Source organism: Electrophorus electricus, chromosome 18, assembly GCF_013358815.1.
Source record: "Electrophorus electricus isolate fEleEle1 chromosome 18, fEleEle1.pri, whole genome shotgun sequence".
In the NCBI taxonomy this organism is placed as follows: domain Eukaryota; kingdom Metazoa; phylum Chordata; class Actinopteri; order Gymnotiformes; family Gymnotidae; genus Electrophorus; species Electrophorus electricus.
Genome location: NC_049552.1, coordinates 8,579,433 through 8,603,565, shown reverse-complemented (window position 1 = coordinate 8,603,565; position 24,133 = coordinate 8,579,433). Strand labels below are relative to the sequence as shown.

General features: G+C 39.4%; 2 protein-coding genes across 3 annotated transcripts; one reads left to right on the top strand and one right to left on the bottom strand.

Annotated features, from left to right (window-relative positions):
- Positions 1 to 1,703: 1,703 nt before the first annotated feature.
- Positions 1,704 to 12,788, bottom strand: aaas (achalasia, adrenocortical insufficiency, alacrimia). 2 transcript variants are annotated; one of them, XM_027009815.2, is made up of 17 exons: positions 12,714 to 12,788; positions 12,211 to 12,342; positions 11,461 to 11,588; positions 11,198 to 11,253; positions 11,002 to 11,093; positions 10,697 to 10,743; positions 9,832 to 9,930; positions 8,133 to 8,276; positions 7,927 to 8,047; positions 7,639 to 7,763; positions 7,238 to 7,298; positions 6,654 to 6,744; positions 5,904 to 5,976; positions 5,755 to 5,822; positions 4,233 to 4,314; positions 3,793 to 3,877; positions 1,704 to 2,978 (listed from the first exon to the last, which is right to left on the bottom strand). In XM_027009815.2, the coding sequence occupies exons 2-17, from the start codon at positions 12,328 to 12,330 to the stop codon at positions 2,829 to 2,831; spliced, it is 1,542 nt and encodes a 513-aa protein (XP_026865616.2). In that variant the 5' UTR covers positions 12,331 to 12,342; positions 12,714 to 12,788; the 3' UTR covers positions 1,704 to 2,828. The 2 variants fall into 2 exon arrangements, with proteins under 2 accessions (XP_026865616.2, XP_026865617.2); XM_027009816.2 differs by lacking the exon at positions 12,714 to 12,788 and adding an exon at positions 12,455 to 12,707.
- Positions 12,789 to 13,227: 439 nt separating this feature from the next.
- Positions 13,228 to 23,859, top strand: map3k12 (mitogen-activated protein kinase kinase kinase 12). The gene is made up of 14 exons (XM_027009814.2): positions 13,228 to 13,446; positions 14,816 to 15,324; positions 15,559 to 15,742; positions 16,759 to 16,950; positions 17,552 to 17,710; positions 17,940 to 18,098; positions 18,637 to 18,745; positions 18,959 to 19,068; positions 19,958 to 20,074; positions 20,416 to 20,535; positions 20,726 to 21,404; positions 21,504 to 21,571; positions 22,439 to 22,724; positions 23,743 to 23,859. Exons 2-14 carry the CDS (start codon positions 14,901 to 14,903, stop codon positions 23,857 to 23,859), a joined length of 2,724 nt encoding a protein of 907 aa, XP_026865615.1. The 5' UTR covers positions 13,228 to 13,446; positions 14,816 to 14,900.
- Positions 23,860 to 24,133: the final 274 nt, after the last annotated feature.

The window sequence follows — 24,133 nt, the reverse complement described above, 5'->3', positions numbered from 1 at the left end:
TGCCCGAATACTAAACAGCGAAATCGAAGTACATCAACTATCCCGGAAAACACCACAAGGGGAGCTGGTTGTGTGTATAGTGGGGGATACAGTTTATTTCTTGGTTTATTTATTTACTTATCTGCCTAGTAAAACAGATGGTACTTAGTTACACACCTCCTTGCACACAACGAATCTATAAACCACTGACAGATACCCCCAAATTCCCCTATACCAGCCATTTTCAGTCCTTTTGTTGAATTTGTGAGTTTAGTAAGTTAAATAAATACTTGACTGAACAAGGAATGAAAATGAGTTTTACTAGTTTACAGCATTCCACTTTTCCCTTGCTTACATGTTTCATTTGCTCGAATGAGTTTTGGGTCATATAGTACTTTCAGAGATGGGTGACCCTGCCACAGTGGCTAGCTTTAATTCTACTTCTTCCAGGTCATGTTTTAAAGATGAGATTATATGTTTTGTATTATCACCCACAACCTAAAATGGCTGCAAATAGTTACTAGCCCCCCAAATAAGCAAATACGGAAAAATGTATTTGTTTAGAAGCTCTAATTTTTTCTCTCTCTAAAATGTTTAACTAAAGTCACTATATACAAAGGTTTGCATATATACACACAGATACTTATTTCAAATGAGCATGTAATTATAGGCACGCGCGCGCACACACAGTACTCTGCAAACGTTTTAGGCAGGTTTGGAAAAAAATGCTTTCAAGAAACAGTGTTGTTTAATTTTGTCAATTAACAAAATGCTAAGTGAATGAACAAAAGAGCAATCTAAATAAAAATTGGTTATAACCATCATTTGCCTTAAAACCACCAATTATTCTAGGTACACTTGCACACAGCTGTTCCAGTTTCAGTTAATGACTGTGGTTCACGCTACATATGAAAATGATGTTCATTATCACCTGTTTGGTATAATTGGTTAATTATAACACCTGACTATAACCCTACAAAATCCCTGACAAGAGGATGATGGGTGCCCTTCCCCCTCGTTTGCTGGAGGCTTGGACTCAGACATGCTTTGTGACAATGGCTGTTGTAAGAAGCCCTATATAAATACATTTGACTTTGAAAGTTTTTTGACTGGCACATTGACACAGAAAGAAACCCTGCAAGACTATGCTCTCCCATTGGCTGCAAGGCTGTAAACAGTTTCTAAAGCATGTATATTAAATATTTCTTGGGCTAAATGTAGCCCAAGAAATATTTCATGCACATGCTTTAGAAACTGTGTAAAAGTTATTCCTTCAGATTCTAAACCAGAATTGCTTATTCTTTATGATTTTTACTCCCAGAATGGAGTTCTAGCCCATGACATTGCAGCAGGTGTTGATCTTATTTATCAAGTACAGTTATCAGGCAGTTTTTATGTAAGCTTCCATGCTGGTTTAACAATGATCTGCCTCCCATAAATATCCTAGCAACTGCAGTGTTATTCAGGAGTTGATCATTGAAGGGCTAGAGTTGTATAATGCAGTTTTTGCAAGACAATCTATAGACTCCTAACTGTACCTATAAAGTTCACTTTTGGGCATATGTTGTCAATACTCAAAGTCTGTGGAGTTTGTATCTCCATAATTATTTATGTTTATGGGAACCCCTCATTAGCATGTGGTCTACCTTAGCAAAGATAAGTAGCACATTATTCACAGTAATACTTTATCACAATGAAGACTGCGCCATTGCACCATCCAAATATACCTTACGCTCACATGCAAGTTTAATAAGCTTCAGAAAACACATTTTGGATCAGTCATGTTGAAACCAATTTTTAACCTAGACGTGGTATATTGGTAGATGCAATTATATTTCCAGAATATCTCTTCAGAATTCAGGATGGCATTAATGTTCCCAAGGGCCTCAGAATGACTAGCAGTAATAAAGCTCTTCAGTTTCTCAGATGCTCTTTGCAGTATATGCACCCTTCTTCTCACATCAAACATGTGGACTGTAGCCAAATAAATAGATTGAGTGACTAAGCATCTGCACTTCAATCTGTTTCATCACAACAAAAACATTCTTTTAGAGACTGTTCATTGACATATTATGCAAGTGTTTTGTTGTTGTTTTTTTACATTAAATCAAAAATGGAACAAGTACTTTTTAAAACAAAATATGCAAACTTTGGATTTGTCATTTACTGTCCTTCACCATATGCATGGGGCTCACATTCTCTTACTTGCTTATTAGCTAGGCTATTCCAGAGGTGCAGAACTTTTAAATTATTTTACCCTTATTATTTAAATTATTTTATTTTTTTAATTTCTCCTATTTAGTGAAGTGGCACCACTGCAACCACTGTAATTAACAGGCTGAATATGAACTAAATATGTGGGACAGCAGACCACTCTCAGGTCAGCATCAACAAAGACATAAAGCCTCAGCAACACTGCTGTTTGTAACAGAGTCATACTGCCACAACAAAACCATGTCAGTACCACTGCCGTTTCACTGGTGTACCCAGTCTGCCAACCAGGTGGTATCTAGTCAGCATTGGTTCTGTGGTTAGAGACTGACCAGTAGTGATCCAGCTAGAGGAAAGGTTACAAATGTGTATGATTAATCAGTTACAATTACACAAAAGATATAATGCATGTACAAGACATATTGAAGTACCCTGTGAATGTATATTCGCTCAGGCTTCAAAGAAAACTGAGAATGGAGGATAGACAAAGCTTCACAGTAAATCTTTTACACACAAGCTTTCATATACCAGTGATATAGCAAAAATAATACAACTTCATCCGATTAATATTTATTAGCATGTGCAAACCTTCGAATTACTGGGTATAGACCGATGCTTAAAAGTACAAACAAATATGTTTATGAGACTTGTTCTGTGTAGAGTGTGAGTGTACTATAATCTTCTGTCTTGCTGGTGAAGTGGGGGAGTGGAGGACTTCCACCTGAATGTGGCCTCCCCATACTAACAAAGTAGAACGGCACATGAGAGATTCGCCCATTAGACCAGCACTGCAAAGAGAAATGAGCAATAAGTAAGCAATTCCATGCATATGATTCACACCACTGAGCAATTAACTTTTTTTGTTTTTTGTTTTGAATAATCATTTGTCCCATTGAACTCAAATGTTTACACAAGACACATTTCCTGTAGTTAGACATCTTCTCTTCCAGTACTATGGTGGAATTTCCCCACATGCCTCCTGCAGAATTGACAGTTGGAGGTGAAAATAGATAAGAGACCTGGTACAGAGATAATTCACAAATAGGCAGACTAAGATAAGAGTTGTCAAAATTAGTGAAGTCATCTTGGACAGCCCAACACTGAAATTAAAACAATTTTCATAGGTAAGGTTGTCTTTACTTTCAGTGCATTTAGCAACATTCAGGCTTTTTTTTTTTTTTTTTTTTTTTTTTTTAAAGAGAGGTGGTGACTGAGAAACTAAGACACTTTTTTCCATCAGCACACCCTAATGATTCAATCATGAACAACCTGTTTGACTGGTGACCAGGAGAACTGGATAAACCAAAAACAACTGCTTAGTCACATTTGGATTTTGTTTTATTCATTGTGTGTGTGTGTGTATATATATGTGTGTGTATATTATATATATATGTGTGTGTATATATATACATTTTTTTTTTTTTTACATTCATGTTATTTCACATCACGACCACGCCACATGGCTATATGCCTTTACAAATTAATGCCTTCAATTGGGCTAATGCAATTTTTTTTTTTGCAATTTTATGTAATGCATAAGGTATAAATATTTCATGTGCAAAAATGCATGGTTAAGACCTTTCACACATGCACTGTACTTACCACTGTGAGCAATGCACCATGTTGGAAGTGAGAATGGAACTGGATCAATCTAGGCTCTGCCCCCACCTCCCCTCTTACAAAACCGCTGAAACAGAGATTGACAGGCAAGTGTAGCCAGAGCCACAAATTAATCAAGTTGGAGACTGACAACATGAAAACTCCGGTTGACTTGGTGCCCTTATAGCAGTTCCTGATTGATAGTAGGACTGTGGATTTTTTTAATTCCAATTTATAGTCCAGTCAGTCATGTAATAGGCAAGTGTGAGGTGTTGTCCAAGGTTTTGTCCATTTTGACATTATAATGCTTTAAGATACTGATGTTGGTGTCTTGGTTGTTTCTGGATAGCATGGACCTGAAAATGTGTTACAAATACTTGACACAAACAAAAAATAAACCCCAAAAACAGGGTGGTATATCTTAACTTTTTCATCATACTCACCAAGGTAGCAACTCAAAGATGGGGCTGGATCTTGTTTTAAACACAGCAATGATAGCAGGATGACTGGATATTTCTGCATTACCTAGTGAAGATGACCAGTGAAAGAAGGAAAGAGGTAATGTGTTTCTGTGTTTCTATATACTGAAAATCATTATGGTAAGTGGTACACTGGCCAAAACTATGTGAATACCTGACCACCACACCAGGGGCGTTATGGAGATTTTGGAGTGCATTTGTGAGAATGCCCATTCAGTCAAAATGGTATATGTGAGGTCAGGTCCTGATGCTGGACAGGAAGATGTGCCCAGGGCCACAGTCATGCTGGAACAGAGGGCCTTCCCCAAACAGTTGCCACAAAGTTGGAAGCATATAATTGCCTAAAATATCTTTGTATGCTGTAGCATTAACATTACCCTTCACTGAAAGCAAGGGACCTAGACCAAACCCTGAACAAAAGCCACCAAACTGCTATCCACCCACCAAACTTTGCTGTTAGTTTTATGCAGTCTGGTAGGGAGCATAACTCCTGGCATACCCTGATTCTTCCATCAGACAACCAGATAGCGATACATGATTCACCACTTCAGAGAAGACGTTTTCAGTGCTACAGAGTCCAGTGGTGATGTGCTTTAAACCTCTCCAAACCACATTTGGTTATGCACATAGGCTTCTATGCAACTGCTCAAACTTGGAAAACCATTTCATTATGCTCCAGTGTCATCAGATCTGTTTGTCAGATGTTGATTCCATAGACAGGTCAGAACTCAGGATTGAGCAATGGGAAAGATGATTTTCACACACTATATGCTTCAGTATTTGGCAACCCAGTTGTGCGAGTTTGTGTGGTCTAACATTTCACAATAAAAGCAGAAACAACTGAACTCAATTAGGAAAGATGTCAACATACTTTTGGCCATATAGCGTAAAAACACTGCCTGCTATCCTGTTACTGATGCACTGTGAAATGCGAGAAGAACTACAATGGACTCTCCTATCCACCATCCACCCATATTCAATCGTTAAACAATCAGAAATGATATAATGGAGCATGATAAACCTTATGTGCCACATTTTGCTACACTTAAGGGTTCCACTGATGTACTGGAATGCAATATGCTGTTATTCATTGTAAAGTAAATGAAAATGGCTTAGAAGCATATAGCCAACTAACTACAATCCAGTGTAATGTTATCAAAATGTATTTATTTTAAATACCTAGTCTGTCAGTGGTTCAAAAGCATGTGTATTTTGCTTGGAGCACCAATAATACAATAACTGTGTAACTCAGTTTGCATGCAGTTTAGTTTAAAATGCCATACTGATAATGGCTTTAAAAAATGGAGAACAGCAGTAATACACTTCCCTTGCTTAAAGTTTTACTATAGGAATGTTTATAGCATCTGTTGCAGGCATTTTCTCAATACGTCAGCCTTGGTGGGTGCTTTTGTTGACACTTTTGTTGACAGCAGTGATCAGAATTTGACATCACACTACTGAATCCGAAGAACATGATTTTCTGCACCTTTAAGGAGCACAGCCAGCCTCTCGCCAGTGGGATCCCAGGCCAAAGACTGAACTTCTCCCCCAACCCTGGGATAAGAGAGACAGGAAATACTGCATTTTACATTTCCAAGTACACATTACAGCTCTGAATACACAGACACAGCTTACCTAAGGTCACTGTCAAGTCCAGTGAAGGTGGTCTCAGAAAGGTCAGCCACAACAGCAGCAGATTTAGGTCCTCCTGAAACAGGTGATATAAATAGATAACAGTATATAAATTTGCATATATTATAGTTTGAATTAACCAAGAGTAGAAGAAGCCCATGTTTTGCTAATGATGATCACAAAAGCCATTAACAATCTTTATGCTGTTTACATGTTAGGTCTGATGTTCAAAACCTGGCAGAGATGGTTTCCATGTTTATTTACATAATATATATATATATATATATATATATAAAATCAAACCGCCTTACTCAACAGCTACACACCAAAATATATTAATAATCTCCAGTATTTGGATAACAATTCATAATTAAAAGAATGAATAGGTAAGGGAACATGATAAACCTACGTAGAGAAGAAGCAAACTTTCATCCCTGTCAGCTGGAAAACAGCGGTTTTCATCTTAAGACTACCAAGTCTGCAAACTGTGTTAAAACCCCTTTCTACAAGCCAGGAAGGGTGTCATCTCTCATCACATAACACAGATAAGAAGACGAAGTTTGCTGAAATTCGTTGTACATGAATTGGAAGTGGATCTTGTCTTGAGGAGACTAAAAAGAGTTTTTTTATGCTACAATGAGTAGTGATAAATGATTTACTAAGATCAAACTTTGGTTATGGAGTGTAAAGAAGAACAGAGCAGACTAATATGATTTAACAGCAACTGCGTTACAACATGATTACATCCCATACCAGTCATGTGTGAGAAGGTCAGCGCATAAATCACCGTTTCTCCCTGAACACTAAACAACAATCGACTTCCATCGGGACTCCAGCATCCAGCCTGGACAAAAAGAGAGAGAAAGAGGTGAAAAAGAAAACATAGCTAGCAATTGTACCACTGGGGGTAAAAAAAACATTTAAAATTAAAATGTCTGTTCAAAATTCCATCACCACTAATCTTTTCACACTAGTCTGGCACAGATTTAAGTTGCAAAACATTAGGGGGAAAAAAAACACGTGCTGGCACGTGTGTCAACCGCATGAGGATGGGGGGGGGGACCTTCTTTGACCTATTTACCCATAATGCTTTCCAGAAGACCATATATTGTTTTAATAGCTGCCAACACACTTTACACTTGTGTACTCTTTACATTAAACACCAGGTTACAAACTCATTTCCTATAATCTCAGAATGCAGATTCATTGAAAATTCCATATGAAATGCACAATTATGAGATACTGAGAGCAAGTTTTATATCATAGTCAATAGACCACGTATAGCACGTATACAACATAAGCAACTATTTATTAGTGCATGACAATGTAATCCTCACCTGACAGCGCCCTCTTAGACAAGGCCACCTCTCACAGGTCCACATCTTGGTCTCCCAAACCCTGCACAAACCAAATGTGACAGAAAAATGAGTACAAGTGAGTAAGATTAAGTACAAATGTGTAGCTGTCATCAGTATTATGGTTTTCAGCCAACAGCTTGAGTGAAACTACTTTGTCTTGGCCTACTGCAAAGCTGTCTTTGGAATGATACTTCAGGCACTCACTGACTCTGCTTGAGAACAAAGTGTTATCATTAAACATTATGAGGACACACCTGTGCTAACTGTTACTGTACTCTGCAGGACTGGGTTTGGAGAAAAAGAGGTGGTTTGCAACTAGGCAGAAACATTTTTAATGGACTCGTCAGTCTTGATGTGTGTGTGTGTGTGTGTGTGTGTACCTGAAGAGGGCAGAGGGAGTGGCAGCCCAGAGTCGACTGCCATCTGGTGACCAGGACAGATTTGTTACTCCTCCTCCCCCTACGCGCTGCAGTGGAACACAAATTTCTGCAGCCACATCCCATACCTAAACAGCACAATAGCAACACATCGCATCACATTACATACCTCATGATGCAGAGTTAATCAGAATAAATTAAACTGTATCATGACCTTCCATTAAGTATACACATTATTTCTGTTTGGTACTGTGTAATTAAACTAAATAAGAAATCATCGTTGAAACATATCATCATGGCAGTGTCCACTGGAGAGGCAGAAACTAGTAAGGAACCAGATGGGGACCAAGCGATGGAAGTGACTGGAGAGTGACCAGGATGAGACAACACCTGAGCACAGCCAGAAGAGGGCCTCAGGGGGGAAGAGAGAGAGAGAATCACTCAAGTGGGTACACAGGACTCATTACATAAGAATGTGTGTAAGTGTGTAGCGGTACCTTGTAGAAAGTGAGTTGGGGTCGACGTGCCAGATGAGCATGCAGGTGTGGCAGGCCACAGCCAGCACAGACGCACACAGGGGCTTCCACTGCATAGCACTTACACTCCTCTGCAGTCTGTGCTTCAGAGTTGGAGCCGTGGCACTGAGGGTGGATGGAGCATTTACAGGTACAAGACAAGGAGCAGCATTAAACATTAAGAGTTATTTACATAAGTATTGGCATTCGATTTTACACATGTAATTTTTTTAAATCAATGTTATTTTTTTCAAATAATAAATTAAATGTGAGGCATAGACCATGCTTGCTTCTGTTTAAAAAAAATCATTTGATTTTCACCTTCAGTAAGACAGTTGATTATGTTATATCTAATCTTTTTTATATATCTAATCTTTTTTTTTTTTTGTTAAATATATATCTGACTTTTTCCCCCCCATGAAACTGAAAAATGAATAGCATGCAATTAATGGACATTTCAGATGAAAATTAAATACATGAAAGGATGCTCTCTGGCTTTTTACACTAAAGATACTGTATTTTCACACAAATATAAGAGGGTGAACTTAGTTTCATATAGTTAAAAAAAATGCAAATGAGCAGGTACTTGAATAAACAAGCAGATTTTCAACTAAGCATTTGCCACATTTGCAAATAGGTAGATGCAATGCTCATTATTCCATTCAGAACATTTTTTCCTCCTTACTGAGGTTGGATATTGTTTAAGCACTTTTAAAGATGAATAACAGATCCACAATGGAAACTGGGTTAGCAAAATGCCTGGGTCTCAGTAAGTCGTATTTCTGTTGTATAATTCTAGCCACAGAAATTAAGCATTTTTGTCTTTGGGTGAGGCTTTGTTGCTGTTTATTTTCTTTATAAATAAAGCTGAAACGATTTCAAGCTTAATCTGTCTAGAATTTACAGGTTACTTCTTTGGAACCTTAAAAACATCATGCATCTAAAGGATGACTTCCCAACTAATGCCGTGACCACTAAACTATATTAAGCAGTTTCCTGAGTTAAGAACAATTCCTCAGAACGCTGTGTCTAATCAGCAAATAACAGGTTTTTAAAAATATTTAGATTAAAATATTTTGATTGTTACTATTGCGAAATCCAGGTTTACTTTTCTGTTGCCAATCCAACACAACCAGAAGAAAGGAAATCTGTCTGTGTCCACAAAGGTTTCTTAAAGTTTATTAGTCTTTTTAAAAAACATTCTGAACCAAAATAAATTTATTACTCTAATAATTGGACCAGCCCCTTCCAAAGCATCCAGTCATGCACCAAAACCCTTCCTGGTTCCCCTGAAATTCAAACTGAAGTGCTGGCAAATTCACACTGAAGCACTAGCTAATTCAAACATCACTGTGTGGCTCATGGCACTACTCATAAGACTACTTCCTGAGCATGTCACAGGTGCTGCATGTGTACAATAATGCCAGCTTAATTTTTTGTGTATAGATTTAGTGCTGTTGCATTGAATTTTATTTCTTTGCTGATAATGATAACACAGGTGAAGCACTGAAAGAAATTGCTCCAACAGTGGATGTAAAGACAGGGACAAATGAACATGCAGGGATTAGCATGTTTGAATAAATATTTGTCATACAGCAATCTCAAACATTTCCCAACCTTATATTACAAAGGCCTGAGTGGAGGACTAATTTTGTTCTTAGTATTTAACTACTTGACCTACCTCCGAGAATTGTAGATCTTAATAGAGTCATCCAGAAGGGCTACTGCAAACTTGTCTGTGTGAGGATGCCATGCAAAGCTCCGCACAGCACTGTCAAGCCTGAGGAGAAAGGGGGAGGTGTTAAACTGCACTGTGTGATGAAAATAACATACTGTATAATAATACCTTTTAAAAGTATATAGTTCTTAACAGATTAATAACAAAATTTAAACATACAAGTTAATTATCCAATGACACAAAACATTAACACTGAACTAAATGTGTCCAGTAAAATGTAGCCTAAAACAAAACTCAACTAAATGTTTATATAAGCATGATTTGACAGATGAATTCAGTAGTGAAGTTTCAGCCAATCAGATGCAGTGCTTGGTATTGGTCTCAATATTAAGCATCCTAGGTGTGTAGCCACTGACCCATATTGGGCACTGACATAGCTGTGTACTTAACTTTCAAGATGCTAAGTATGCACATAAGCACTTTACATAACCTACTGGTTAGAAGTATCAGTAGTTTAAAGAATATGAAATTAGAATTTCATGCTGTACTGTTCCATTATAAAATGTTAACTGAATTATTATGGCCACAAAGATTAAACTTCTCATTAGGTTTGTCCAAATCAACAGCACATACTGACAGCATTCCCTTAACACATCAGTGTCTCAAAATTGACCAAAGCAATTAACTAGACTAACTTTGCCTTCATGCAAAATGGTTATTATACAATCCATCATTATATTCTTAACAGGTGTCATTAATGCATATGAATTCACCTTTTAAATGGAATAGTACTTAATAGGAAAATAGGTTACAAAAATCAACAAAATATATGTTAATGTTCATGGAATGGGGGGGGGGGGGGGCTTACCAATCTAGCACTTCAGAAAATTCGGCAACCATCTCCTCACCACTTAACTGACGGGGACAAGAGAAATCACATTAGCTTTATGCATATAACAGACATTCAGAGTGGATGTGAAAATCACACAGCTAGCAAATTTAAAACTAATGATATTAAGAGTATATTGAATTCAAACAATATTTAGATTATGGCTGGGTAACTTCTCTTATCTTTACATGCACCAACAGACAGTAAATAGCCAAAAAATAGATTATAGATTCAGACAAAAATAAAAATTAAAAAATCATTTTACAGGCAGAGAAAATGCTTACTGTAAGATGTGGGAAGAGAGATCCATGGAATGAAGACATCCATCGCAGTAGTGCCAAAATGCATCCAGAACTCATTGTCAACCACTTTGGCACTGGGGGAAAGATATTTATGCTTGAGGTGGGTGGGTGGGTGGGAGACAGACAGACAGACAGACAGACAGACACTAACCGGCACATGCACAAACAAATTACACACCTTTACCAGCACTGTTGGTGATTTCATCCAAAAGGCCAGAAAGACCTGCATCACGCCTACATTGTTGAGAGGGGTAGAAAGGGGATTTTAGAAAGTCTTGAAGTGCTAGTCAATAATTTGATACCATTATCATATAGCTAGAATACTAATGTACAACTACCATAGCATACCCCAAATTACACATTTCTACAGCCATTAAAGCTACAAAATACACTTAGCTCTTTCTAACATTCATAAATGGTACTTTGTTAGTGTATGTGTACCATGCTCCTGCACTCCTCATCCACAGTGTGTCTTTGTGATCCAGGAAAGCTGCTTTACTACTGCTCTCTGGTCGGCTATGTGGCTTCAGCGTTTCCCTATGGAAACACAGACTAGGAGGGTCCCAATGCTAAAATGTGCATAAATAAGACAAGCAAACAATTTTCAGGAAGACAAACATACATATACACTGTAGCACAGCAGATTAAGCAACAGAATGTTTTAAGTGTTGTTACATGTTTTCAATATGTTCAAGCATCTTCATCAGTCAAAACACAGTTGCATATTACAAAACCTGCTACCAAGAGAAACGTTCATAATTACATTTTATAAGCAATTATGGACATTTTGGGGTTATCTTGAACAGTACCTCATCATGTACTTAAATTAACAAGAGTGTGCAGTATTATTTACTAAAATATCGACATCTTGTATTCCCAATATCATTTTGCATTGCTAATGCCAAATTCTTAACGCACTTTCCTTCCCGTCACAACACATTTCCGCGAGAAACTATTAACAGGGTGTAGACGCTTTCCAGACAAATGTCAATCAAGCTTGACTCTGGATAGAAATCCTTTCAATGGAGCTTTTGTCATTCTAGTCTTAAATTTGAATCTTACGGATAGTTAACTAGTGATGCCTTTAAAACAGCACGTCTGGAAAAGAAATGAAAGCTATGAGAAAACTGGAATAACCCAGAAGTGACTTCTATGTATGGACGTTAACTGACAAACTAGCTACCTACCTACCTGTGTTATTTGTTTCTCGTAGTAATTTGGTGATTTTCCCGAAACAAATTCATTATTTGTTTCGTATAAGGTAATCTGTCCACTCGGCAAAGGTGGTGGAAAGAGCGCAAGGGAACACATGATTCAAAGATCCTGTGAGATACAAAACCATAGTTAATGCCAGTCTACACGACATGGAGTACAGCTGTGGACATGATATTGGTCTTACTCAACACTAACAGAATAATAGCTTTGTGTCCACTACCTTCACTTCTATCCAGCTAGCTAGCTAGCTATTTAGCGTGCTACTTATTTACATTTTAATATTAGATAGCAAGCGGACAGACGTTGTTGTTAGCTAGCCATCGTGGCTAGCTAAACAACTTGCGACTAACTATGTAGTTTAGTTTTTAAAAAGCATGAACTATGATCCTAATATCGTGTCTGTACTTCCGGAGGTACTAGTAATTTTGTCCTCAAAATAAAAAAATAAACTCAAATGCAAAGCAAGTAGTCTGACAAACCAAACTCCACTTCAGTCCTGCGCCAGAAACCGCGCCATGCTCTAAACTACGGCACTCCAAGAGGGACAAATATGATCCAAACCTTATACAACGCAAATAAGTTTCAATACTCTTGCAGGCCTAGACTGCCCCCTAACTTGGTAAAATGCCATTACATTAAATCAAATCTAATACTTCTGTTCCATGTTCAGGTTTGTCCTTGGTATTTATGTGATTATTAGAGCTTCATAAACAAAACGCAGCTCTGGTGAAGAAACCTTAATGACGAAACATGTTTATTGCAAATAGCCGTGTAACGTTAATTTAAAGAGAGTGTGGAGCGGTGTGGTTGTTATCTGGTCTATTTATAGTGACAACCACTTTGGCATTCACAGGTAGAGCGCCAGTGCCATTTCAACGCTGCTCGGAGTCAGCACCATTTTAGCTCGAGCAACATTCGCGCCCCCTTGCGGGAGTTACGCTGCCGCGTGACGTCAGTTCAGCACCGGGCAGGAGACAGCTCCTTCCCCCTCTCGCTCCGCGCGGACCGAGTCCCCCCAGTTTATCGATAAGGCAATTTGCCCGATGGGACGCGCTCTGAATCGGGTGAACTCACGCGGACTCCCAAGAAAAAAAAGGGGAAAGACGACAAGAGAGGATATACAGAGAAATAACACCGCAGCCGGAATTGGAGAAAAAAATCGGATCCCACCCCTCACTTGACAACGCGACAACACCAAGCTCGTGAGATACGGTAATGTTTTATCATCTATACGCGAAACTTACAATCGAGCACCGCGGCTTGTCAGTGGCCCGGTTTTAATCAGTGGTGTGGCGCAATGTAGCAGTGTAGCATAAATTCCGAACGTCAGCAGAATCAACGTGATTGTTTAAAATGTGCGAGAAAATATACGAGGCGAGTGTGTATATATGTGAGTGTGTGTGTGAGAGAGATAGAGTGTGCGTGCGTGTATCCTCTCATATAGACATTGCGGCACTTTGCGTTTGCTGTGGAACGCATGGGTGAATGATTTTACATTGGCCATTGATGCTTGTTGGTTATGTTTTTTCAGTGTCATCGTCTTCCTGTTTTACGCAAATGCGTACACGTAAAACGCCGTACCGTCTTTTTTTTCTATTATTTCATTTTTCGCGGGGACATGGGAGTCCAGCTATGGTGCAATATCATAGAGCGCCGTTGTTAGTTCGCTGCGGGTAATATTTCAATGTGAAAATACATACATCATCATGTGATATGTACGCGCGTGAAAATACGAGTAGTAATGTTTATTCTCATCCACCCTACAAGTCCACGTTCAACGGATAAGAAAGAATCATTCACACGTACTGCACTTGGGTTAGTTATGCAATTTAATCGTATTGTGCGGAAACTGAAATGACGTACGCACGACTGATACGTAGGTTCGCTTGTTTGGACCACCTTACGGAAATAGCGTAGTACTGAGAAGACGGAATGATACGCTTACTGTACAGAACGCTGTATCGCCTGATGGTATCTTCTGTATGTTATAATTGAACCTGTACACACGTTATAACCATAAATAGTGAGATACCTATCTATCTAATTGTTGGTTCTATTATCATAGCTGACATTATTGCATGCTATCATATGCATCACTATTGCTCAGAGTTACTCTAAATAATAATAAACACTGCCATACTATCATCTGTCACTACAAATTTTTGATTGTAACATTACTGCTATTATCAGGCCACAGCCACAAAATGTTAGTATCTAACTCAGTGATGCCCAAATGGTTTTGTGCTCACCAGATTCTCACACACCTGAGTCATACCATTGGATAACTGTCCAGCCCTCTGTGAGCTGACTCTCGTGTGTAAAAGCAGAGGAAATATTAAACTGTGCAATACAAGGGGTCTCTGTCCTTGAAGTTGGGAAACATAGATGTGTAAATGCCACTGCTGCTAAAGTAGTGCTAAGTGCTTCAACATTATACTTTATTGAGCCTAACATCTGTTGGTCAGTTGTTTTAAGGTTGCTATTCCAGGTGACTTTTTTATATTACTTTCCACTATTACCAATTACATCTTCTTGTTCCTTTCTCTGATCACCCCATCCACTGTTTCATATCTCTCCTTAGGTGTTTTGAAAGACAGCATTTCAGCCGGTTTGTGTAAACCTTAACGGCCACTGATCTTGGGGGATTTCGATGAGTGTGGCCGCCCATGGCTTGCGTCCATGAGCAGTGTGCCCCCTCCCCCACCCTTTCAGGATTCAGCACCCCGATATCTGAGACCCCGTACCGCCGGCCAGATTCTGACGTACCTGCCTGCACTCCTGATACTGAACTCACCCCCACACAATGTGTTCTCCGCAACGTACTGTCAATCGATCCTGTCGGGGATGGGAGCACCACTCACACACGAGGAAACAGCCCCACTCCTAGTGATGAGCCTGCCCAATTCTCCAATAGTGTGCTGAAGCTGCAGGAGGGTGGAGCAGAGGGAGGAGCTGTCCGCAGCCAATCGGAAAGCTTTAGGCTTCAGGCAGGAGGAGGAGGTTTTCTAGAGGGACTGTTTGGCTGCTTAAAGCCAGTCTGGACCATGATTGGCAAAGCCTATTCTACAGAAAACAAACAGAGCCAGGAGGGTGAGTAGTGGTGAAAGAAAAAGTCAGAACTTACTTGGCTAACACTCCACCAGACCTTGCATACAGAACTGTAAATTACAACCAATTTAAGGCATAGTTTCCAGTTGCAGTTTTTTGAAGAAGGTTATTGGACAGTTGAAAAAAAAAATTTTTTGTAGGTCTGCAATCTAAGACAAAACTGGTGGAGTCATTTTGATAAAATTAACAAATCAATATCTAAATTGGCTCCCATAGAATCCTGGGAAGTGCCGTTTGAGGAGATATCAGAGCTCCAGTGGGTGGGGAGTGGGGCACAGGGAGCCGTGTTCCTAGGCAAGTTCCACGGTGAAGAGGTGGCCGTGAAGAAAGTGAGAGACATAAAGGAAACAGAGATTAAGCACCTTCGTAAACTCAAGCACCCAAACATCATCACATTCAAGTGAGTAACTACACATGGACCTTTGGTGAATTAAAATGCATTGGTGCTTGGTCATTAATGAGTGGTCATTAAACTTTTTTTTTTCTTATAATGTCTTTCTTAGGACACATCAATATTACAAAATTCTGTTCCAAGAGAGATTTTAAAATATCTCTGTTTTTAAGAGTTTCATTTAAGTACAAAACATATCACACTCTATGAATTAAGAAGCAAGATTGAAAATGTATGCTGTCCCTAATTGAAGCTATAAAACACTAGTAAAGCATACAAAATAAATAAGCAGTATAATGACTGATAGTTTACAAAGTTTACACTATCACCATCTATTCAGCAGCATGTTACATCTGCCGGTTATGTTAACTAACCTGTTATGTTTCTTGTATGTGCCAATTTTTGTTATCTTCTGCATACTTGGTTATGTACCATGTTGTAGATACTTGCACATAATTTTGAGTTGTACACATTGAGAAACATAGAATTGGTTGTGTTTTTGTTTTTAGCTGAAGGGAATATTTGACTCACATCACAAAATTCACATCACTAATATATTTTTTGCATAGTGTTCTCTTAACAAATGGATTTTTGCAAGTATAGAGTCGTTTCACAGGCCTGAAGTACCTCAGACCTATACATCTGTTTTAACATACCATTTTGCCTGCTTTAGCACACACATTGCCACCTAGATTTTCAAATTAGGTCAAAGCAGCAGGTAGAATAATTTGGTAACAATGAATCATAGCATGACTTTAACTTTGTAAACCTGAATTATTAGACTTCTGCATAATTCAGCAAATGAAATATTCATATAATATCACAAGATTTCACCCATACAATCAATGTTTGCAATGTTCTTTGTTAATAAATTCAAAATAGGTCATTGTGTAGCTATGGTACTTTTTCACAGCTTATAATGGGAAGCCATGTGACTTTTTTTAATTCATAGATTCTTTTTTTTTTTCTGGTTAATTTTCTGAGAATTTCATTTAATTGTCTACATCTGTGTGTTCCTTTTGTAGGGGGGTGTGCACACAAGCTCCATGCTATTGCATTATTATGGAGTACTGTGCACAAGGGCAGCTGTATGAAGTTTTGAGAGCAGGGCGTAAGATCACGCCCTCGCTACTTGTTGACTGGGCCATGGGTATTGCAGGTGGCATGAACTACCTCCACCTGCACAAGATCATTCACCGAGACCTCAAATCACCCAAGTGAGTGCCACTTTCACACATATACAATTCCAGACACAGCCACACAAATTCCATTATAACAGCACTGGCAATTCCACAAGACGTCAGTGCAAAGTCACTGCATGCAGACAAAATCCATGTCTGTTGCATTTAAGATATAAGCAAATTACCTGTCTGCTGCAGTAAGTATACATTTTATGTTCAAATTTTTATAGCACCACCATGTATCAGTGTTCCTCCCCATACCAAGTCCATTTTGATAAATGTTCATTATTTATTTTTCTGCAAATTGAAATGTGGTTAAAAATACAGATAGGAATATGCCATCAGTTTGCCTAAGGAAGAAGCAGAATATCACAGTAACATGGTTACTCTTGCAGACAAGTTACAGACAAAGGTGACACATAAATACCTACCAACCTAACCTGAAGGTTCACATTTGGAGAAGGCACAAACTTCACACACTCCAATTCACTGCAGACCTACCTTGTTTAGGTAACTTAAAATGAGTGTGTTTAAGCCTGGTTGAAATTAATGAAATTAGTGTGTTAAGCCTGTCTTTTACAAATAACAACAGGGTTAAGGTTAATTGCTAAACATTTTACATTTTCTCTATCACAAGCATGCTGATCACCCATGATGACCTGGTGAAGATCTCAGATTTTGGCACGTCGAAGGAGTTACGGGATAAGAGCACCAAAATGTCATTCGCTGGCACTGTAGCCTGGATGGCCCCCGAGGTCATACGGAATGAGCCTGTTTCAGAGAAAGTGGACATCTGGTGCGAATTTATGTGAGAGTATCAGTGAATGAGTGTGAGTGAAATAATTACGGCAGTGGAAAAAATGTGAATGGTTCTGTGAGTGAATGAGTGAGATTAAGTTTATTTAGTCATTAAGTTATTTAGTTATTTAGCAGACACATGGACACTCCTCTGTCCATGTGTCTGCTGACAAGCTGCATCTCACCACTACCACCAACACCCCCCACCCCCCGGTGTCTCCTTGCAGGTCATTTGGAGTGGTTCTCTGGGAGATGCTCACAGGTGAGATCCCCTACAAAGATGTGGACTCGTCGGCCATTATTTGGGGTGTGGGTAACAACAGTCTGCAGCTGCCCCTCCCCGAAAGTTGCCCTGATGGCTTCAAGATTCTTCTCAAACAATGCTGGTGAGCATGATCAGTCAAAATAAAAGGCACTGTGCGGGAAGGCTGAGGGAAGCTGTGGCTTGTAATATCCATATTTACACACCTATAGACACCTCTGTGTAGTTGTGGTTCTTACAGTAAAATGGACTTTTAATGAGCAAGCCACTCTGGTCAGGTTTGAGGTTGTACTCTAATGGCTACATAAATTACATTGATACTCCTTATCAAAATGAAAACAGCCTGAAAATTAAGAATGCTGAGAGAAAGACAGAAAGGGGGAAATTTCCTATCTGGTGTAAGGCAGAATCAAACACAAGGACAGATCTACAGTAATTTCAGAGATCATTTGAATAAGTTCTGTAGTTCTGTAAATGTGATGATAAATATGATACCACATGGCTTATTTATATCAAGGTATGTGAATGCCTTGATTTACAAGAGTTATTTATTAATTGCAGTTAAAAATCAGTCAATAATGTAGGTGTAGATCAAATCTTAAAGCGATGTTTGTGTGATGTGTGTGCGATGTGTGTGCGATGTGTGTGCGATGTGTGTGTAGGAACTGTAAGCCCAGAAATAGGCCTTCATTCAGACAGATTCTGCTGCACCTGGACATCGCCTCAGCCGATGTACTATCCACCCCACAGGAGACCTACTTCAAATCACAGGTAGTACACACACATACATACACCACACACACACACACACACACACACACAAGTGGGTGTTTCAGATTCCCAGTGCAGCATTTTGTATTATTGGGTCAGACATGTTGTGATAGGACCAACTGACCCAAATGCGGCATCTCTTCTGTGTGTCCCGTGTCTGATTTGTGTGTCTGTTATGTGTCTGCTGTGTTTCGCATGGTTTGTTGGGAATAGGCTGAGTGGCGTGAGGAGGTAAAGCAGCACTTTGAGAAGATCAAATCTGAAGGAACATGTCTGCACCGACTGGACGAGGAGCTTATTAACCGTCGACGTGAAGAACTCAGGTCAGCACCATAGCAACAAGAAACAACCAAGATATTTCATTAAAAGTCTTCCATTTTAAAATCATTGCCAAAAGCAAAAGAATTGTTAACTGTGTAACTGTATTTTTTTACACTGACTTTAATTTTATGGGAATGAGGAGTCCCGGAACTGGAATACGTCAACACTGTTCACCTGAATACACCCATTTTCTTACACACCCACAAGGTTTTATTTGACAGACGAGCTAATTCAGGTTCAAGATAAATAAGAAAACACACACACAAGGTTGTTTCAGATTCCCAGCACAAAACTTAGAATTCAGCTGCATTATCAGAAATATAGTTGTAGCAGTTAAGTTGCTCTTGGTAAGGAGCAGCGTTGAGGTCTTCTCCACATAGCATAAACAAATAAGTATGTAGAAGCCTGACAATACCGAATTTTGTTTCTTTGAGTTACATAGACCTCGACTTAGTCTGCTCTCATACAAATGATCTTATAGAAAAGTTAAAAATGAAGCAAGTTGGAAAACAGTAATCCCTTAGTGATTAGGCTGTTACTTACCCTACTACCAAAGCATGTTTAAAATCATTACCTTTAACCGATCCCAATGATTCTGGAGCCAATTAAAATGGCGGGAACATTTTGTAACTTGTAGAGGGCTTCAGAGAGGGAAAAAAAGTCTAAACTGTATTGTACAGATCATGCAAAGAAACTGAGTGATGCAACATCAGTAGGTTGTCTTAGGAAATAGGCAGCCTTATGAAAAGTATTGTAATTTGTGCAGAAATGTATGGCAATATGGAGTGTGAGCAGTTAGATCATGTTTTTTGGCCCAGTCCAATGTCCTATGTCTCCATAAGCTGCATTGCAAGCAGAAATGATGTCGTCATTATTACTTGCATCACACAGGCATGCTCTGGATATCAGAGAACATTATGAGAGGAAGCTGGAAAGAGCCAACAATCTTTACATGGAGCTGAACGCTGTCATGCTACAACTAGAACTCAAAGAGAAAGAACTACTCAGGTAAAACACATTGAAACATGCACACAAAACAACAACAAAAAACTCCATAAATATCATCACCTAAATAAATTCAAATGCCTTAGTTAAATTCATCTGAACCCCAAGAATGTCTATAAAAAGAATTTTCAGGAGTACTACAGAAATAATTCACAGTAAAAACCTGTGTAGGCTCACTCAGCATTTTTGTTATCTTTCTGGCTCATGGTTTGGGCTGCATTATGAGTTTCAGCTGAGAAAAGTTCAACTGAGAAGGGATCATAAATGTCCTGAATAAAACAACAGCAATCTAGATCCTTTGCCAAATGGCACAAGCTACAGAGATACCACTACTGTCTTTGCAGGAGGGAACAGTGTCTGGATAAGAAATATCCTGGCCTGTTCAAACATCATCCCTCAAACACAGTGGACAAACTCATTAAAAAAAGGAACGTACCCCAAAAGCTGCCTTCTCATGGCAAGAGGTAAGTGCCTTCTGTTTTTAGCGCTGCTCATAAAGGGTGTCCTTTGGCACTTAGCTAAGACATGTTTTATAGTCTTTTAACCATTGGTTTTTAGGATTTGATGTGGTGAGCACACTGCTGTTTCTTCTGTAATGTGTACCCAGCTACAGGCACCCAACCAATTATTCTTTTTTTCTCTCTCTATAACCAGACCTGACCTCCTAAGGTCAGAGGTCATTCTCCCTAAAATGGACCCTGGTGTGCTGCAGGTGACCGTCCCTTCTTGTCCTAACCGGAATTCCACCTCACCGAGCCGTGCCCGCAGGGTTAAGACTCGCCATCGCAGGGGTGGCCGAGGCAGCAGTGGTGACCTCTCTGGACCCAAACACTCCACTGGAGCCTCTAGTAGAGAGAGAGAGACACCTACATCTGGCTCTGCAGTCCCTAGTGGGACTCCTACCCCTGACCCAGGAGCAGGTGCTGCTTCAAGGGGAGGCCAGCTGGACACCCCCCCTCTAAAACTCTCCTCCTCCAGTCCAGATCTGCTCTGCTCCACCCATGGTGCTGAGGCTGGTGCCAGTGGTGGCACTAGCAATCTAAACACATGTGAGGGGCTTGGAGGTGGAGCCATAGGCACCTCTGAACCCGGGGCAGGAGTAGATGAGACTCCACCACGAAGCGATACAGCTAGTGAGGATGCGGCCTCGCTTCCTTTCTCTAGCAGCCCTGATTCGCCCTGCTGTGGGAGGGGTGTTGCTGTGGGGAGGGGACACACTCTGGGTGAGGAGAGAGAGGAAGGAGGCGGGGCAGTGCGATTACCAAGGGGAGCTAGTGGCAGTCATCTAACGCCATCAGCTATACTATACAGAGCAGCTATTACACGCAAACAGGTACACTCATTACGCATATACTATATATCTATCAGTTACTGAGTGCTGTTCACCTCAAATATAATGGCATGTCATTTTATGTGTGTTTATGTCTCTCAGCGCCGGGGTGTGTCTTCAGAGGAAGAGGAGGGAGAGGTAGACAGTGAAGTGGAATTACCAAGGAGACGGTAAGACTTCCTTTATAGTATGTCTATAGTTAACCTAGTAAGTAAAGTTGAAGTTATTGCTAAATTCCTTAGATGCTCAGCTCCATCCCTTCCCTTCAATCCCATGCCTTCCATCCAATCCTTTCTCTAAAGCCGCTCTCCATTTCCTGTAGAAAAGTTTGGTGGAAACATTGGAGAAATATTTAGATACATATTACAGAGCCCAGGACAGTCACTTAGACCTTATTCTAGCTTTAAGTTGGCTCGATAATGTCTGTTAAATAAATCTGAAAAATACAAAAGTCTAAAGATTGGTGTCTCTGTTTTGAGTAGACTGATTGATATTAGTGGTTTGGAGCAGTATGATGGATAAATGTCTAGAGGAGCAATGCAAAGTAATAAGGCAAGTATTTTTGAGAAATGTCTTTTCTGAGGAGTCATCGAGGATTTGGGTTTGCTGATGCCAATGTGGTGTTGTTGTTTGTTTGGGTTTTTTTTGTAAGATCAAATGTGAATCATGTAAGGGCAGTACAGGTAAAGCCAGGAAAGAGGAAATACGTTTGTAATGGCTTATCAAAATAAGTGCCTCAGAGAACAAGGTCAAAGTTAAGAGTGTCAAGATTTTCAGAAAGAAATAAGTTATTTATGGCTTGTAAGAATTCCAGTGTTGGGTGGTGAATAGAGTGAATATTCAGTGAATACAGTGGGGATTCAGTGAATCCCCAAACCCCTCCCATTCATAATGTCATCTGATAATAGAACAGTCAATTTTTGTTGCTTTTTATTTAGTGAAAGCATGTAATCCAGCTACCATTTTCAGATAAGCATGCAAATATCAGGACTTTTATTTTATAAATTGCTTACTGATTTGACCACCTTAATCTACAGACGGCCCACCAGTATAACCAAGTGCCAGTCAGTGTCCACCTTCAGCTCAGAGAACCTGTCAGTCTCAGATGGGGAAGAGGGCCATACCACCGACCACTCTCACAGTGGTACGCCAGACGTGGTCAGCACTAATACTGATGAGCGACTTGATGATCGCAGCGATGACCTTATCTCACAGGGGTCTGAGATCCCTGCTGACATGACAGACCCTGCCATGTCTGAGAAAGAAGCTGCCACACTTGAACAGGAGAGGGCAAACTTTGACCTGGAACAAAATATATTGGAGGTAAAACACTAGGTGAAGTGTGAATCGTCCTGCAAGTTCCCAAGATGAAGTTCTCATTGTAATTCTGAACATTGTCCAGTATCTCATAATTTGACATTAAGTCTTAGAAAGACCTATATTGAAAGTAGTTTAGCAGATATCTCATAAGTTACATTTTACATTTATCAAGACTACCTAAATATGCTACTTTCATACATTTCAATGCAAAAATAATATTTACCCCTACAAAGACTTCAGGAGGTCTACGAAGAATATGTAATAGGTCCTGTTTAGTTGAAAACAGAAAATGGTTGTACAGCTGACCTTGTTACAATGTCAATACCAGTGCTTTTATTGCTTAAGAGTGAACTAAATACAATGCTACAATATAATTAAAAAAACTGGATTTACCTTATGCAGTTAAATTATTTGTGGTAGAATGGGATTTTGGCTCATGTATTATGATATTCTTTGCTTTCTTGTGTTCTTGTGATTTAAAAAATATTTTATTAATGCTTTTTTGTTTGTTTTGTACTGTATTTTGGTGGGAGTGTAAACAGAACATAAGACATAACGCCATAAATAGGGCTTTGGGTGGACTCATTCATGTGTAGCTGGCACCTGCATCGACATTACATAGTGTCGCTGTTAGCTACTATCAACTAATTGTTACTGGATTATCTTATCATTTGACCTAATGCCATCACAAAGTCAATCAATCAATGAATCATTAATGTGTATAGGCTAGCTTTTAGAACATAACAACAAACAATTGTTTTTATATTCATAGAATGTTGTAGTGAAATTAGTAAGTCAAGCTTCGTGAAAACAGAGTCCTAGTTAGCTCCTAACATGCCATCTATAGTTAGCTACCCCATTCTCTCTTCTTTTTTTCCCTTAGCCTCTACATCAATTGTTGTTGAAAAAAAAATGTTACTGTTAATGGTAAATTGCTGCTAAACATTGAACATGAAAACAACACCCATTTGTGCAAGTGACTGTAATGCAGATCGAAGCCCTGTCTCTCTGTCTCTCTCAGACTCGAGCATTGTGTGAGGATTCAGATTGTGACAGCGCTGAGCTCGACCAATCAGGAAGCGGAGAACCAAGTCGCCCCCCGAGTGCAGGAGGCTGGGGTCAGGGTCCTCAGAACTAACACTTAACACACATGCACACACACACACACACACACACACACACACACACACACACACACACACACACACACACACACACACACACACACACACACAGCCCTGTGCATTTGTAGATATTGTATATACATTCACCAAAACACATACAGGATGCCAGCACACTTCCTTATTTGTAGTGTCACTGAAACACATATATGTGTGCACTCACACACACACACACACACACACACACACACACACACTACCCATAAAGTACCCTACCTTTTGGCCTGTAAT